This window comes from Panulirus ornatus, chromosome 46 (assembly GCF_036320965.1).
Source record: "Panulirus ornatus isolate Po-2019 chromosome 46, ASM3632096v1, whole genome shotgun sequence".
Lineage (NCBI taxonomy): Eukaryota > Metazoa > Arthropoda > Malacostraca > Decapoda > Palinuridae > Panulirus > Panulirus ornatus.
The window spans coordinates 39,711,761-39,723,950 of record NC_092269.1 but is presented as its reverse complement, the minus strand read 5'-3'; the positions used below and the strand labels follow the sequence as shown (position 1 = coordinate 39,723,950).

Below are 12,190 nucleotides of genomic sequence, written 5' to 3'. Positions count from 1 at the left end.
AATAGGTGATTACACAGATATACCATATAGTTCACCCGGCTGAACAGTCACGAGTAAACTAACAATATTCTCTCATATATCCAAGGGAATTACCTCAACCTCCAACTATATAAATCACGAACAAGGCCTTAAGCCCACTGCAAAACACGTCGCCATCGTCAAACAGAACAAGGTCATTGCGTTACCTACAGAATAATTCGCACAATACATACGTCGTCTCTGGAAATTCATTTGTGTGGCCCCAAAAAAAAATTTCTTTGTACAGGGGTCAAGCTTGGACGTGGGAGAGTCTTTCTGGTGGACGAGAGTGAACCTGCAACATCCTTGTACCTTCCTTCCTTCCTTCCTTCCTTCCTTCCTTCCTTCCTTCCTTCCTTCCTCACTCCCTTCGTCCAGCGCCCCAGTCTCGCTAGCTTTCCTGCCTCGTACCCTCACTCCCACCCCTGCTACAAGGCTCCTTCCCTCCCCCTTTTGGCCTTAACCTCTGTTAACCTCTTGTGATAACGTGCATCCATCTCATCTTTCCCACCTTTTGCTTTGCATTCAGACGAACGCAGCGTGTTCGTTTTTGTTTCAAGTTCTTTGTTATAAACATTTTTCTTCTTTATCATAAATATTTTTCATCTTCAACATTTGAGTTGTTTTCTGTTGGCAAAATTTGATTCTGAGGCGAGGCCTCCTAAAAAAAAGAAAAAAGAGAATAATCCCTTTCGTTCCTTTTTCATTTCACGTTGTCGTACCTTCATTATTGTGTGGGGAATGGTGTGTGGTGGTGCCTTGTGCTTTTTGATTATGTTCGGCCGTGCAGTGACTCCCTGCTTGCGAACTTCACCGAACAACAGATTTACAGGAAGACTGATAATGTTACAGGTGTGTAACCTCGAGTGTCAGCAGTATGTGTGGGGCTACGTGGCCCAGGTTGTGATGTCTCTTATGTGTGTGCCGACCTTGTGGGTCATATGATGGTGGTGATAGTGATGGTGTGCGGCAGTAGCAGTGATGATGGTGATGAGGAACGTTGGTAGGGGTGATGATGCTCTGTGGTGCCTACATGCCTCATACTTCCTACATGCCTCACGCTTCCTACATACCTCACACTTCCTACGTACCTCACACTTCCTACATGCCTCACGCTTCCTACATACCTCACACTTCCTACGTACCTCACACTTCCTACATGCCTCATACTTCCTACATGCCTCACGCTTCCTACATACCTCACACTTCCTACGTGCCTCACACTTCCTACGTGCCTGAGACGTTGGCTGGGACACGTGCAGGACATCAGTCCACTCCCCCTGGGTCGGGTGTGTGTGTGTGTGGCGAGATCTTCGCCGGCCTCCACCGCCGCCTTAATTATGTGCCATCATAGTCTGTTGTCCAATTTGCATAAGGTATCGGTTCTGTTACCGGCCCGGAGCCATGACGAAGGATGTGGGAAGGAGCTGGTGAGCGAGGAGACATGGTGGAGAGGAGAGGAGAGAAAGTGTCTACTTACCCAGCGGGAAGTGTTCACCGCACGCTTTTTCCTGACGAATATTCCTGCACGACTATTCGTCCCAGCTGTGCAACCTGCATAACATGATTATCTGCTCATGTTGCATCTGGAACTGAGTATAACCACATATCAGGTGTTCTGTTCAATGTTTTTGTGGTTGTTTCATTCATGTTGGTTTATTTATTCATTTCTCCTGGCAGTATACTTAATATTCGTTCTGACTGCCTGGTTGGGCTGTCGTAAATTTTCACCTGGATTATTTTCATGTTCCTTATTCTCTCGTCTACCTTCATTTTGTTGCCATGTGGAGAGTATCATTTACCTGTTCCTGTTGTTGGTCTATATAGTTACAGTCTTTCATGGTTGTTTACATATGAAATGTGTCTCCAGTTTTACTCGCGAAGTGCTGCTAAATTCTCTGGACTTATGGAGCTCGTCCAGCAGGGGTGTAAGGTCGCCTGTACTGATGGAGTGGGTGCATCTGGGGTGTAGGTCGCTTGGACTGATGGAGTGGGTCCAGCTGGGGTGTAAGGTCGCCTGGACTGATGGAGTGGGTCCAGCAGGGGTGTAGGTCGCCTGTACTGATGGAGTGGGTCCAGCTGGGTTGTAGGTCGCCTGGACTGATGGAGTGGACCCAGCAGGGGTGTAAGGTCGCCTGGACTGATGGAGTGGGTCCAGCTGGGGTGTAAGGTCGCCTGGACTGATGGAGTGGGTCCAGCAGGGGTGTAAGGTCGCCTGTACTGATGGAGTGGGTCCAGCTGGGTTGTAGGTCGCCTGGACTGATGGGGTGGGTCCAGCTGGGTTGTAGGTCGCCTGGACTGATGGAGTGGGTCCAGCTGGGTTGTAGGTCGCCTGGACTGATGGAGTGGGTCCAGCAGGGGTGTAAGGTCGCCTGTACTGATGGAGTGGGTCCAGCTGGGTTGTAGGTCGCCTGGACTGATGGAGTGGGTCCAGCAGGGAAGGAGGTCTGATCCAGGCCAGAGGAGGGCCTGTAATGAGCTACGGTTTGATGTGAGATTCTTCATATGGTTTATGTCTAAAGTGATTAAGCCTTTAATGGCCAGAAGCTTATGCTGGGTGATAACTGCTGCATCATGTCGTCAATCAAGGAGTTTTCTAAGTGTCTTCTGGAGGAGGGGTTGAGGTGAATTTTCTTGTGTTTTGTTTGTGAAACTTGTTTAATCATGAGGGTATTATCTGCTGGGCTGTAATGTTTTCCGAGCGACTTTTCTTTTTGCTGAGTTACATTTGATCCCCCATTATTTCCCTTCATCAGGTATATTGCACATGATGTCAGTGTCATCTCTGGAAGGCTGCTGCAGCTGATTCAGTTTTTATTCCAGTATGGACTGATGCTGGCCTGCAATGTGGGTCTCCTGTCTCTCATGAAGAGTGAGTTGTTTCTAACGGTTTGATCTGATGGGTTCCAGCTGGTCTTTATAAAATTCTATTTGATGGGATACAGCTTAACAATAGTACTTTTTGATGTGCTAGAATTTCCTTTTTTAATCCATGAGTGGATATAACCGATTGAGTGTGTCCATTCATGGTTGACTCCTGGAACTGATGGTGGATTTATAAAGTGATAGAGCAGAGGGTCCACCTTCATCACAGGAAGGGAGGGGGAAAGTGTGAAAAAATAGAGAATTAAAAAAAGAAGAAAATGACAGAGCCTGTCCTGAAGGCCACAGAACCAGTCAAAAGGCATTAGGATTCTGGAGCGAGATAAAAATTCTTAGAGATTTTTCGATCATTTAGGCTAACAGAGGTTCAGATCGCTAGCAGAAGGCACAGAGGGAGAGGAAACAACACTAACAACAGGAAAACTATGTTTTGACTCGCGGTTATAAGACCCAGCCAGAAGGTTTGGCTGTAGACTGTAAAACTTCATAAGAGGAGAGATTGGGACTTTTTAAGAGAGCGTTAGTAGGTGGGTGCGCCCCTCGCTCCCCATTAAGAGGACACAAAAATCGATCAGCTCCTGCACGGTGGCTATCCTACCGCCGGGAGGTCATCAGGGAGAAGCCAGCCAGCGATGCTGTTTAGGCCCAGAGGGAAGGGACACGCTGGCTGATGCATCGTAGCAGGAGGATACACCAAGGCTGTGGCGCAGGTGAGGGTCACCGCGAGAGAGACAGGATACATTCATCTCGCATCATATTAAGAGACTGTTCTCGTACGCTACTTACTGCTTGTGTCTTTTGCCGCGACACCGACGCCCTTCATGTGCAGCAGTGTCGAAGGTATTGTTCCTCCAGCACGACAATGTCGGTGTGGATGGTCTTCATCGCGTCAGTGGGAATTTCATGTTATCTTACTTACCTTTTGACAGCAACCAGTCACACGAGGAGTGAGCGCGACCAGTTAGACGAGGAGTGAGAGCAGCCAGTTAGGCCAGGAGTGAGAACGACCAGTTAGACGAGGAGTGAGAGCAGCCAGTCAGGCCAGGAGTGAGCGCGACCAGTCAGGCCAGGAGTGAGAGCGACCATTCAGGCCATGAGTGAGCGCGACCAGTTAGACGAGGAGTGAGAGCGACCAGTCATGTCTCATCATCAGAATCGTCTGAGGAACCAATGCGTTTCAAGCTGGGAGAGAGAGTCGGTCCTCGAGCGCCTTCAACACGTGGGCTTTGAAGAGAAATATTTCTCAAGGATTTTCATCTGGGAAGTTTCCATTTGGCATATGAGTTCTCATGGTCTCTCCTTCCAGCATATGGATTACTGGAATCGTAAGCTCTTAGTAAAAAGATCGGCTCCAGTTCCCTTTCGTGGCCGGCCTTTAGTGGCGGTCGTAATTAGCAGGTAAGAGGAAATGAACTGCACAAGATACCTGGAGCAGCACAGGCATGACGTGTGTGTTGTTAGACTCGGTGATGCTGCAGCTGTGTTACACACCAGTGCTGCAGCTGTGTTACACACCAGTGCTGCAGCTGTGTTACACACCAGTGCTGCAACTCTGTTACACACCAGTGCTGCAGCTGTGTTACACACCAGTGCTGCAGCTGTTTTACGCACCAGTGCTGCAGCTGTGTTACACACCAGTGCTGCAGCTGTGGTACACACCAATACTGCAGCTGTGTTACACACCAATACTGCAGCTGTGTTACACATCAGTACTGCAGCTGTGTTACACATCAATACTGCAGCTCTGTTACACATCAATACTGCAGCTGTGTTATACTCTGGTAATGCAGTTATGTTACACTCGCTGCCGGTTTTACATTCATCAATGCTGTAGCTGTGTTACTTTCCCTAACACTGCAGCTGTGTTTAACTGGCCAGTACTGAAGCTCTGATACTCTGGTTAATACGCAGCTGTGACACTCAACGATACTGCAGCTGTGCTACAATAACCAGTAATTCAGTTATGTAAGACTCATGGTGGGTCAACATCACGTGAGCATTTCCCTCTCAGGTTGTAAACTGCAAACATGCACTTGATCATGTAAACAGATGCACATTCATACATAAGGAAAGAAATACACGTACCTACAAACACACACACACACACACACACACACACACACACACACACACACACACACACACACATGAAGAAGCAGCCGGAAGAGAAGCAGACCAAACGACTCCACAAACAAGGTCATTTGACCTTCATTTCCTGCTAAACTGCCTGTCGCTCTTTCCGCCTTTTCAATGAGCCATGTGGTAATGAGTCGTTTGGCTGGGAGGATGGGAGTGTAGAGGGTTAGGTGTATCATCTTGTGTGTCACTAAATGTTGAGCTACAGAGTGGATGAACTGGTAGCTGGGCGAACCACCCTGGCAGATTTGTAGGAATGTTTCGCCTACGGGGATGGGGGTGTATACCCCCAGAGTCCTCTCCACTCACCATACCCCCAGAGTCCTCTCCTCTCATCATACCCCCAGAGTTCTCACCTCTCATCATACCCCCAGAGTCCTCTCCTCTCATCATACCCCCAGAGTCCTCTCCTCTCATCATACCCCCAGAGTCCTCTCCTCTCATCACACGGTTCCTTCAACAGTCCACAACTGTGTAGCTGAAGAAGTGGTTCCTCACGTCCCTCCGTTCACTTCCTCACGTCCCTCCGTTCACTTCCTCACGTCCCTCCGTTCACTTCCTCACGTCCCTCTGTACACTTCCTCACGTCCCTCCGTTCACTTCCTCACGTCCCTCCGTACACTTCCTCACGTCCCTCCGAACACTTCCTCACGTCCCTCCGTACACTTCCTCACGTCCCTCCGTACACTTCATTACGTCCCTCCGACACTTCCTCACGTCCCCCCGTACACTTCCTCACGTCCCTCCGTACACTTCCTCACGTCCCCCCGTACACTTCCTCACGTCCCTCCGACACTTCCTCACGTCCCTCCGTACACTTCCTCACGTCCCTCCGTACACTTCATCACGTCCCCCCGTACACTTCCTCACGTCCCTCCGACACTTCCTCACGTCCCTCCGTACACTTCCTCACGTCCCTCCGACACTTCCTCACGTCCCTCCGTACACTTCCTCACGTCCCTCCGTACACTTCATCACGTCCCTCCGTACACTTCCTCACGTCCCTCCGACACTTCCTCACGTCCCTCCGTACACTTCCTCACGTCCCTTTATACACTTCTTCACTTCTCCTACTTGCGTCAGGGTGATCCTTCTTGCGTCAGTATGATCCTGCTTGCGTCAGGATGGTCCTGCTTGCGTCAGTATGATCCTGCTTGCGTCAGTATGATCCTGCTTGCGTCAGGATGATCCTATTTGCGTCAGGATGATCCTACTTGCGTCAGGATGATCCTACTTGCGTCAGGATGATCCTGCTTGCGTCAGTATGATCCTACTTGCGTCAGGATGATCCTGCTTGCGTCAGGATGATCCTGCTTGCGTCAGGATGATCCTACTTGCGTCAGGATGATCCTACTTGCGTCAGGATGATCCTACTTGCGTCAGGATGATCCTGCTTGCGTCAGTATGATCCTACTTGCGTCAGGATGATCCTACTTGCGTCAGTATGATCCTGCTTGCGTCAGTATGATCCTACTTGCGTCAGGATGATCCTACTTGCGTCAGGATGATCCTGCTTGCGTCAGGATGATCCTGCTTGCGTCAGTATGATCCTACTTGCGTCAGGATGATCCTGCTTGCGTCAGGATGATCCTGTGATTGGTGGAAAGGTCTTGATAATTGTTGTTGCGCCTGACCGTGAGTGATTGATTTTTGCCGCAAGGTCGGCTGATGTAATATGCACTCCTGCCAGTCTTGTGAGGCTGGGGGGTAGAGGGGGGATAACAGAGGATACATAGTGCACAAAAGGTCCAGGACCTGAGGGGAAAGGGGGCCTTAATGGCCGAAATGCATTCCAGGTAACACGGTGAGAGAAATGTTAGCAGAGATTAGACAGCATGGAATGAATCATTCAGGAAATTGCAGGTTAAGTCTAGCTTACATAATTGAACAACATTGATTGAGTTACGTCTCAAGTTGTGTAACAAATAAACTGTTTACATTAAGGAAAGTTATGATATTTATCAAGTATCTGAGCTGAAACAGTTTTATGGATGGCCTTCCCTTCCTCACACACTCCCAAACACAGACACCAAATTTTCGAATTCCTCTCATGAATCTGCCACCAGACTCTTGTCATCAACAGACTCACGAAACTTCGTGGCTGTCCTACACACATCACACTCTCCCGCATTTTTCCTTCGCACACATCCCCCTCCCAGGTGTTCCTCCTCTCGCACACCTCTTGCACACTTTCGCACACTTCCTCATCACACTCTCCCCCTTCCAATGATTCTTCCTCTCACACTACTCTCCCCTGCACTTCCTCCTCCCTCACACTTCCCCTCCCTAACACTTCTTCTGCCGCACTTTATTCATATCTTATATGTAGTAGGGGATGTGTGTCATGTGTGGCAAGATAGTGTCATTCTTTGTCTCCTATAAGAACCTTTCGTCACCGTATTTAGGTTGGTAGGTAGGGAGAGAGAGATAGGATTTCCTCCATTAATGGTACCCTGGCCAACAGATTGCATGAGGTGTTGTCCTGGGTCCTGGTGGTGCCGGAGGACGTGGGTGCTGGGGAGGCGCGAGTCACCTGGTCCCTCCGCTACATCATGGACGCCCACCACCGCGAGACCTTCTCCGGCGCCGACTCCCGCAGGATGTCCACGCGCCTTGCAATCCTCAAGGACGATATCCAAGCCGTCCTACCCATAGCTAAGGTATGGAGGACAGCAGCACGGGGGTAGCATTTACAGGTGCAGATGAGCAGCTGGGAGCAACAGGTGCCCCTGGTTCCAGGGTGGGAGGGCGCAGGTGTAGGTGACCAGCCGGCGACAACAGGTGTCCCGTCTAGGTTAAGGGGTACAGGTGCTGTACAGGTGACCATACAGCTGCCACAAATGCTCCTGGTCCAATTTAGGGGGTGCAGGTGCGTGCAGATGACCAGCCGGCTGCGACAGGTGCCCGTGGGGCTAGGGTGGGAGGTGCAGGTGACGGGTGTTGGGGTCTAGGTGACCAACTAGTGGGCAACGGGAGTGTCTGACTCCACATAGAACGTGGTGGTTGGTTGCCCTCACCAACCACGTGGCGCAATACCCAACCACAGGGAAGCAGGTTGTGGGCCTGGTTTGGCCACTGGTAGTGACCTCTGACCTTTACCTCCCAACTCAGAATAGAATTCGCACGATGCATAAGGTCACCTGCTCCTTTTGTCTTACTGTTGTCCTTTTTATCCTCGCCCAGAATTCTCGTGTAGGAACGTTGTGGTCAGCTGAGCTGGACCCAGCACACACGTAGCATCACTTGAGTGTGATGGTCTTACGTAGGGCCTGGAGGGCGAGAGGGGAGAATAACGTGGTGTGAGGCTGGAATATAGAGAGACGGTGTGGAGTGTGGAGGTATCATACAGACACTGTGATGTGTGGGTAGAATAGGGAGACAGTGTGGTATGTCGGTGGAATATGGAGACAGTGTGTGGTATGTAGGTGGAATATGGAGATAGTGTGTGGTGTGTAGGTGGAATATGGAGACGACATGCGCTGTGTAGGTGAAATATGGTGGGCGGAGTGAGGGTGGGCAGAGCCTGACATTCACAAGAGGAGAGGGAGTCTTGCGGACAGACCCGCACTCTGGGGGAGATGACTTCCAGGACCAGCAATTTTTTTTTGTGTGAAAACCCCATTAGGGATAAGGTAGAGTGTGTGGGGTAGCGCGTGGAGGGCAGTGAGAACATATCACTTATGCAGAAATTGGAGAGGAGAGAGAGAGAGAGAGAGAGAGAGAGAGAGAGAGAGAGAGAGAGAGAGAGAGAGAGAGTACAGCAATGGACAATGGACGAGTGTTGTCGCACGACAGGATCCTTTTTGTGGGGGGGAGAGGAGAATGGATCTTCAGTTTCATGTTGCCGTGAGATCATCCCCGCCCTGGTGTGTGTGTAACTTGTGTTTCCCCGCCTCCAACAGAGCTGGTCGGTGGTGAACACAGCAGTGTTGACGGGGCGGCAGGTGTCGCGCGCTATGAAGGTCCTCATCGTGTCGCAGGCGGGGAAGGTGGCCGACGTCACCCTGCAGTCCTCGTGCAACTGCACGGACGAAGCCGCCCTCAAGGTAACGTACCTGCCCCTCCTCCCTTCATGCTCTCTCTCTCTCTCTCTCTCTCTCTCTCTCTCTCTCTCTCTCTCTCTCTCTCTCTCTCTCTAGCTGAATTTAAGCGTTTTTCTTTTTTTTTTTTTTTTTTTTTTTTTTTTTTTTTTTTTTACCGTCTCCCTGGGGCGACATCAACGAGGTATCCCTTCAGGTGTTTGTGTCTGTCCCTCATCGTCCTTCCCTTCCTCCTCCCGCCGCTTCCTTCACCTCCTCCAGCTGGAGCTATAAAGACACAACTGACGTATAACCTCTTGCAGCTGGAGCTAGCTATGACACTTCTCATGTATGACTCCAAATGGCTTTCGTTTTGTCTACTTTTTCCACCTTTTTCTGATTTATATTCCACGTTTGACCTGTTATCTCTCGACGTCTTTATCTCCACTCTTGTAGCCACTCACTACCTCATCCTGTATGCCCAACTCCCACCTTCCGCATGTCACACACTTCTCTCGCACATGTCAGCACTGCTTCCCTAAATACCTCCCATTCCTCGACCATTCCTTTAGCTTCTTATACTCCACCTTTTGCTCTCGTACACCCAGTCTCTCCTAGTCACTCTTTGCATAAACTTCTTTTCCAAGCTCAGTTTCACCACCCTTTTCCCACCTAGATCACTGCATCTTTTCTTGAAGCTTCTACACACCTCGCCTCCACTGAATGATGATCAAACATCCCACCAGCTGTCCTTCTGAACACATCCAAGAGTCTCTCTCTCTCTCTCTCTCTTTTGCATGTGTGTGAATTATGACTGAATGGAGTAATCCTTGCTCACCATCTGTACCACTCACACACGTACGCTTACGTATGTCCCTCTTTTTTTTCAACCAGGTTATTTCCAGTCGCCAGTCCAATCTCAGAGAACAGTCCCTCAAGCTGTTCATTTCCATTCATGCCACTTGGTACTCCGTGCCTTCCAATTATACCCTGGACTGTTACATTACCCACTCGTTCTCAGATTACCCATCACAATTGCCCTATCCCTCGTACCATAATTGCTGACGAACTCACTCAGCTCACACACACACACACACACACACACACACACACACACACACACAATAGAAATGGTAACACGTGTAAGCTTGTACAGACACACATTGTAAACATAATTTGTGCAGTTGTCACACAGTTTATGATGTCTCCCCTTGGCAGGTTTCGGCCTCTTGCACGTCTGTGTACCTAGACGGATCTGAGGTGAGGGGGAGCCACAATGCCAGTGTGGTGGCCCGCTACGACATCCTCACGGGCTCTGCCTCCTTCACCGTGTGGATGCCAGAACTGCCCCTCACTGTGCATGTGGGCGACGCCAAGCTGTCGCAGGTCAAGGGCTGGTGGTCACCGGACCCAGCGACCAGCGCCACCTACGCCGTCAAAGATATCAGCCAGTATGAAAACCGTCGACGCCTGGACAATGCCGTGACGCCATTCTGTTCCGTCCGCTACCAGCAGACTCCCGTGCAGGTATGGCCGGATCCTCACCACACACTCCTCATATGGCCTCTGGTATCCATACGTCCCTGTGCCTCTTGTGTACAGTCTTGCTAACACACACGCACACATATTCTTACCGTTCATCTCTGACCCACTCACGCATAAGCCTTATCTCTGCTACCAGAAGTTGCCCCTTGTTTTCATAGTCATCTTCACAACTCCTTTTACAACCTCACACCTCCTCTCACAACTTTCACAGCCATTCTTGCACCCCCATTTCACAACCACCCTCATGTCCCATCTCACAACCTCCATCTAGGGGTTCACTAAAGACTTGCCCTCCTCCTCCTACCTTTTGCATCCCACACAGTTCTCTCGCACATGTAAGCACTACTTGCCTAAATACCTCCCATGCCTCGCCCACTCCCCTTGGTTTATTTATCCTCACCTTTGATCATTCTTCACTAAATCTCTCGTGATATATCTTCGCAGAAGCCTTTTTACCAAACTCATTCCCTTTCACCACCCTCTTCCCACACACACACACACACACACACACACACACACACACACCATTACCACTTTTACAAAAGCCACTACAAACTTTCACCCCGGCCTTCGCTGAATATGATCAGACGTCCCTCTCAGCACGCTGATACTGGAGCGAGTCTTTCTTTTGCACGCCTATCCACCATTACATAAATCCTGTAGTGCCTATTACCGTCCACCTCACTCACTCATTTATACTCGTGTAAGGTAATGGGGTAATTGTGATAGTCACAATTCACGAAAAGCAAATGATAAGATGATAAATAATGGCTACCATGATGTACTCTCAGGCAACATTACCAACATGTGGGACTTCTGTTCCTTCGTGTTTCTGGCGCTTGACATTAATGGTGTGTGTGTGTGTGACGCATGGTATTATTGGCATGTGGTGCACATGGTACCACTGGCATGTGGCTCTCCCCTCACATCGTAATATGGTCGTCCTCGGCAGGTGTACGGACGGTTTGTCGCCGTGGACGACAACAGCGGGCGACAGTCGTACCTATTGTCCCGGAGGGCTCAGGTGCGTGTGACGGAGCTGGTGGCCCACCTCCTGCGTGTGGCCGACACCTCGGTGGCCATCCTTGGCCACACCACCCTCCTGGGCCGTGCCCCAGGCCGCACTGAGGTCCAGGTGAGTCCAGCTTGGGAGTGAATGCGTGTCTTCACAGTCACCCAGGTCCTGATCAATACAACACTCTCATTAGCTTGTTGTGACTGGCAAGAATTACTAGACACTTGGGAATGTTGGAGAGGTCACGATATATGTTGTAAGATGAGACTTGTTGCACAGATGACCTTACGTATAAGAGATTACCGTACAAGTATATAATCTGTGAGATCATTACATAGTTGATCATAGATTGTTAACATTTATACCAATTTGGCAGCTTTAACACGCATCATCTGATATTTTGAAATGCATGTTATTCATCCAATAAATATTTACGATTACACTTAAAAAGTTCTCGTGTTATGTTGAAAGACTGGTCTCCACCAGCAACTGGTTACCTCCACCAACTTTTATTTCATCAGTTATCTGTTATGCAGAACGTTAATTTGGTTTGCAAGTGACTTTTCGTGCCGCT

At 49.7% G+C, this 12,190-nt stretch overlaps 1 protein-coding gene across 3 annotated transcripts in view; it reads left to right on the top strand.

Annotated features, from left to right (window-relative positions):
* dtn (transmembrane protein 132C dtn) overlaps positions 1-12,190 on the top strand; it is a 175,146-nt gene that overhangs the window by 150,482 nt on the left and 12,474 nt on the right. For all 3 annotated transcript variants that reach the window (XM_071689219.1, XM_071689221.1, XM_071689220.1), the window contains 4 exons: positions 7,502-7,697; positions 8,940-9,083; positions 10,275-10,583; positions 11,554-11,736. In XM_071689219.1, the coding sequence (XP_071545320.1) occupies positions 7,502-7,697; positions 8,940-9,083; positions 10,275-10,583; positions 11,554-11,736 (832 nt within the window). The remainder of the gene's footprint in view (positions 1-7,501; positions 7,698-8,939; positions 9,084-10,274; positions 10,584-11,553; positions 11,737-12,190) is intronic.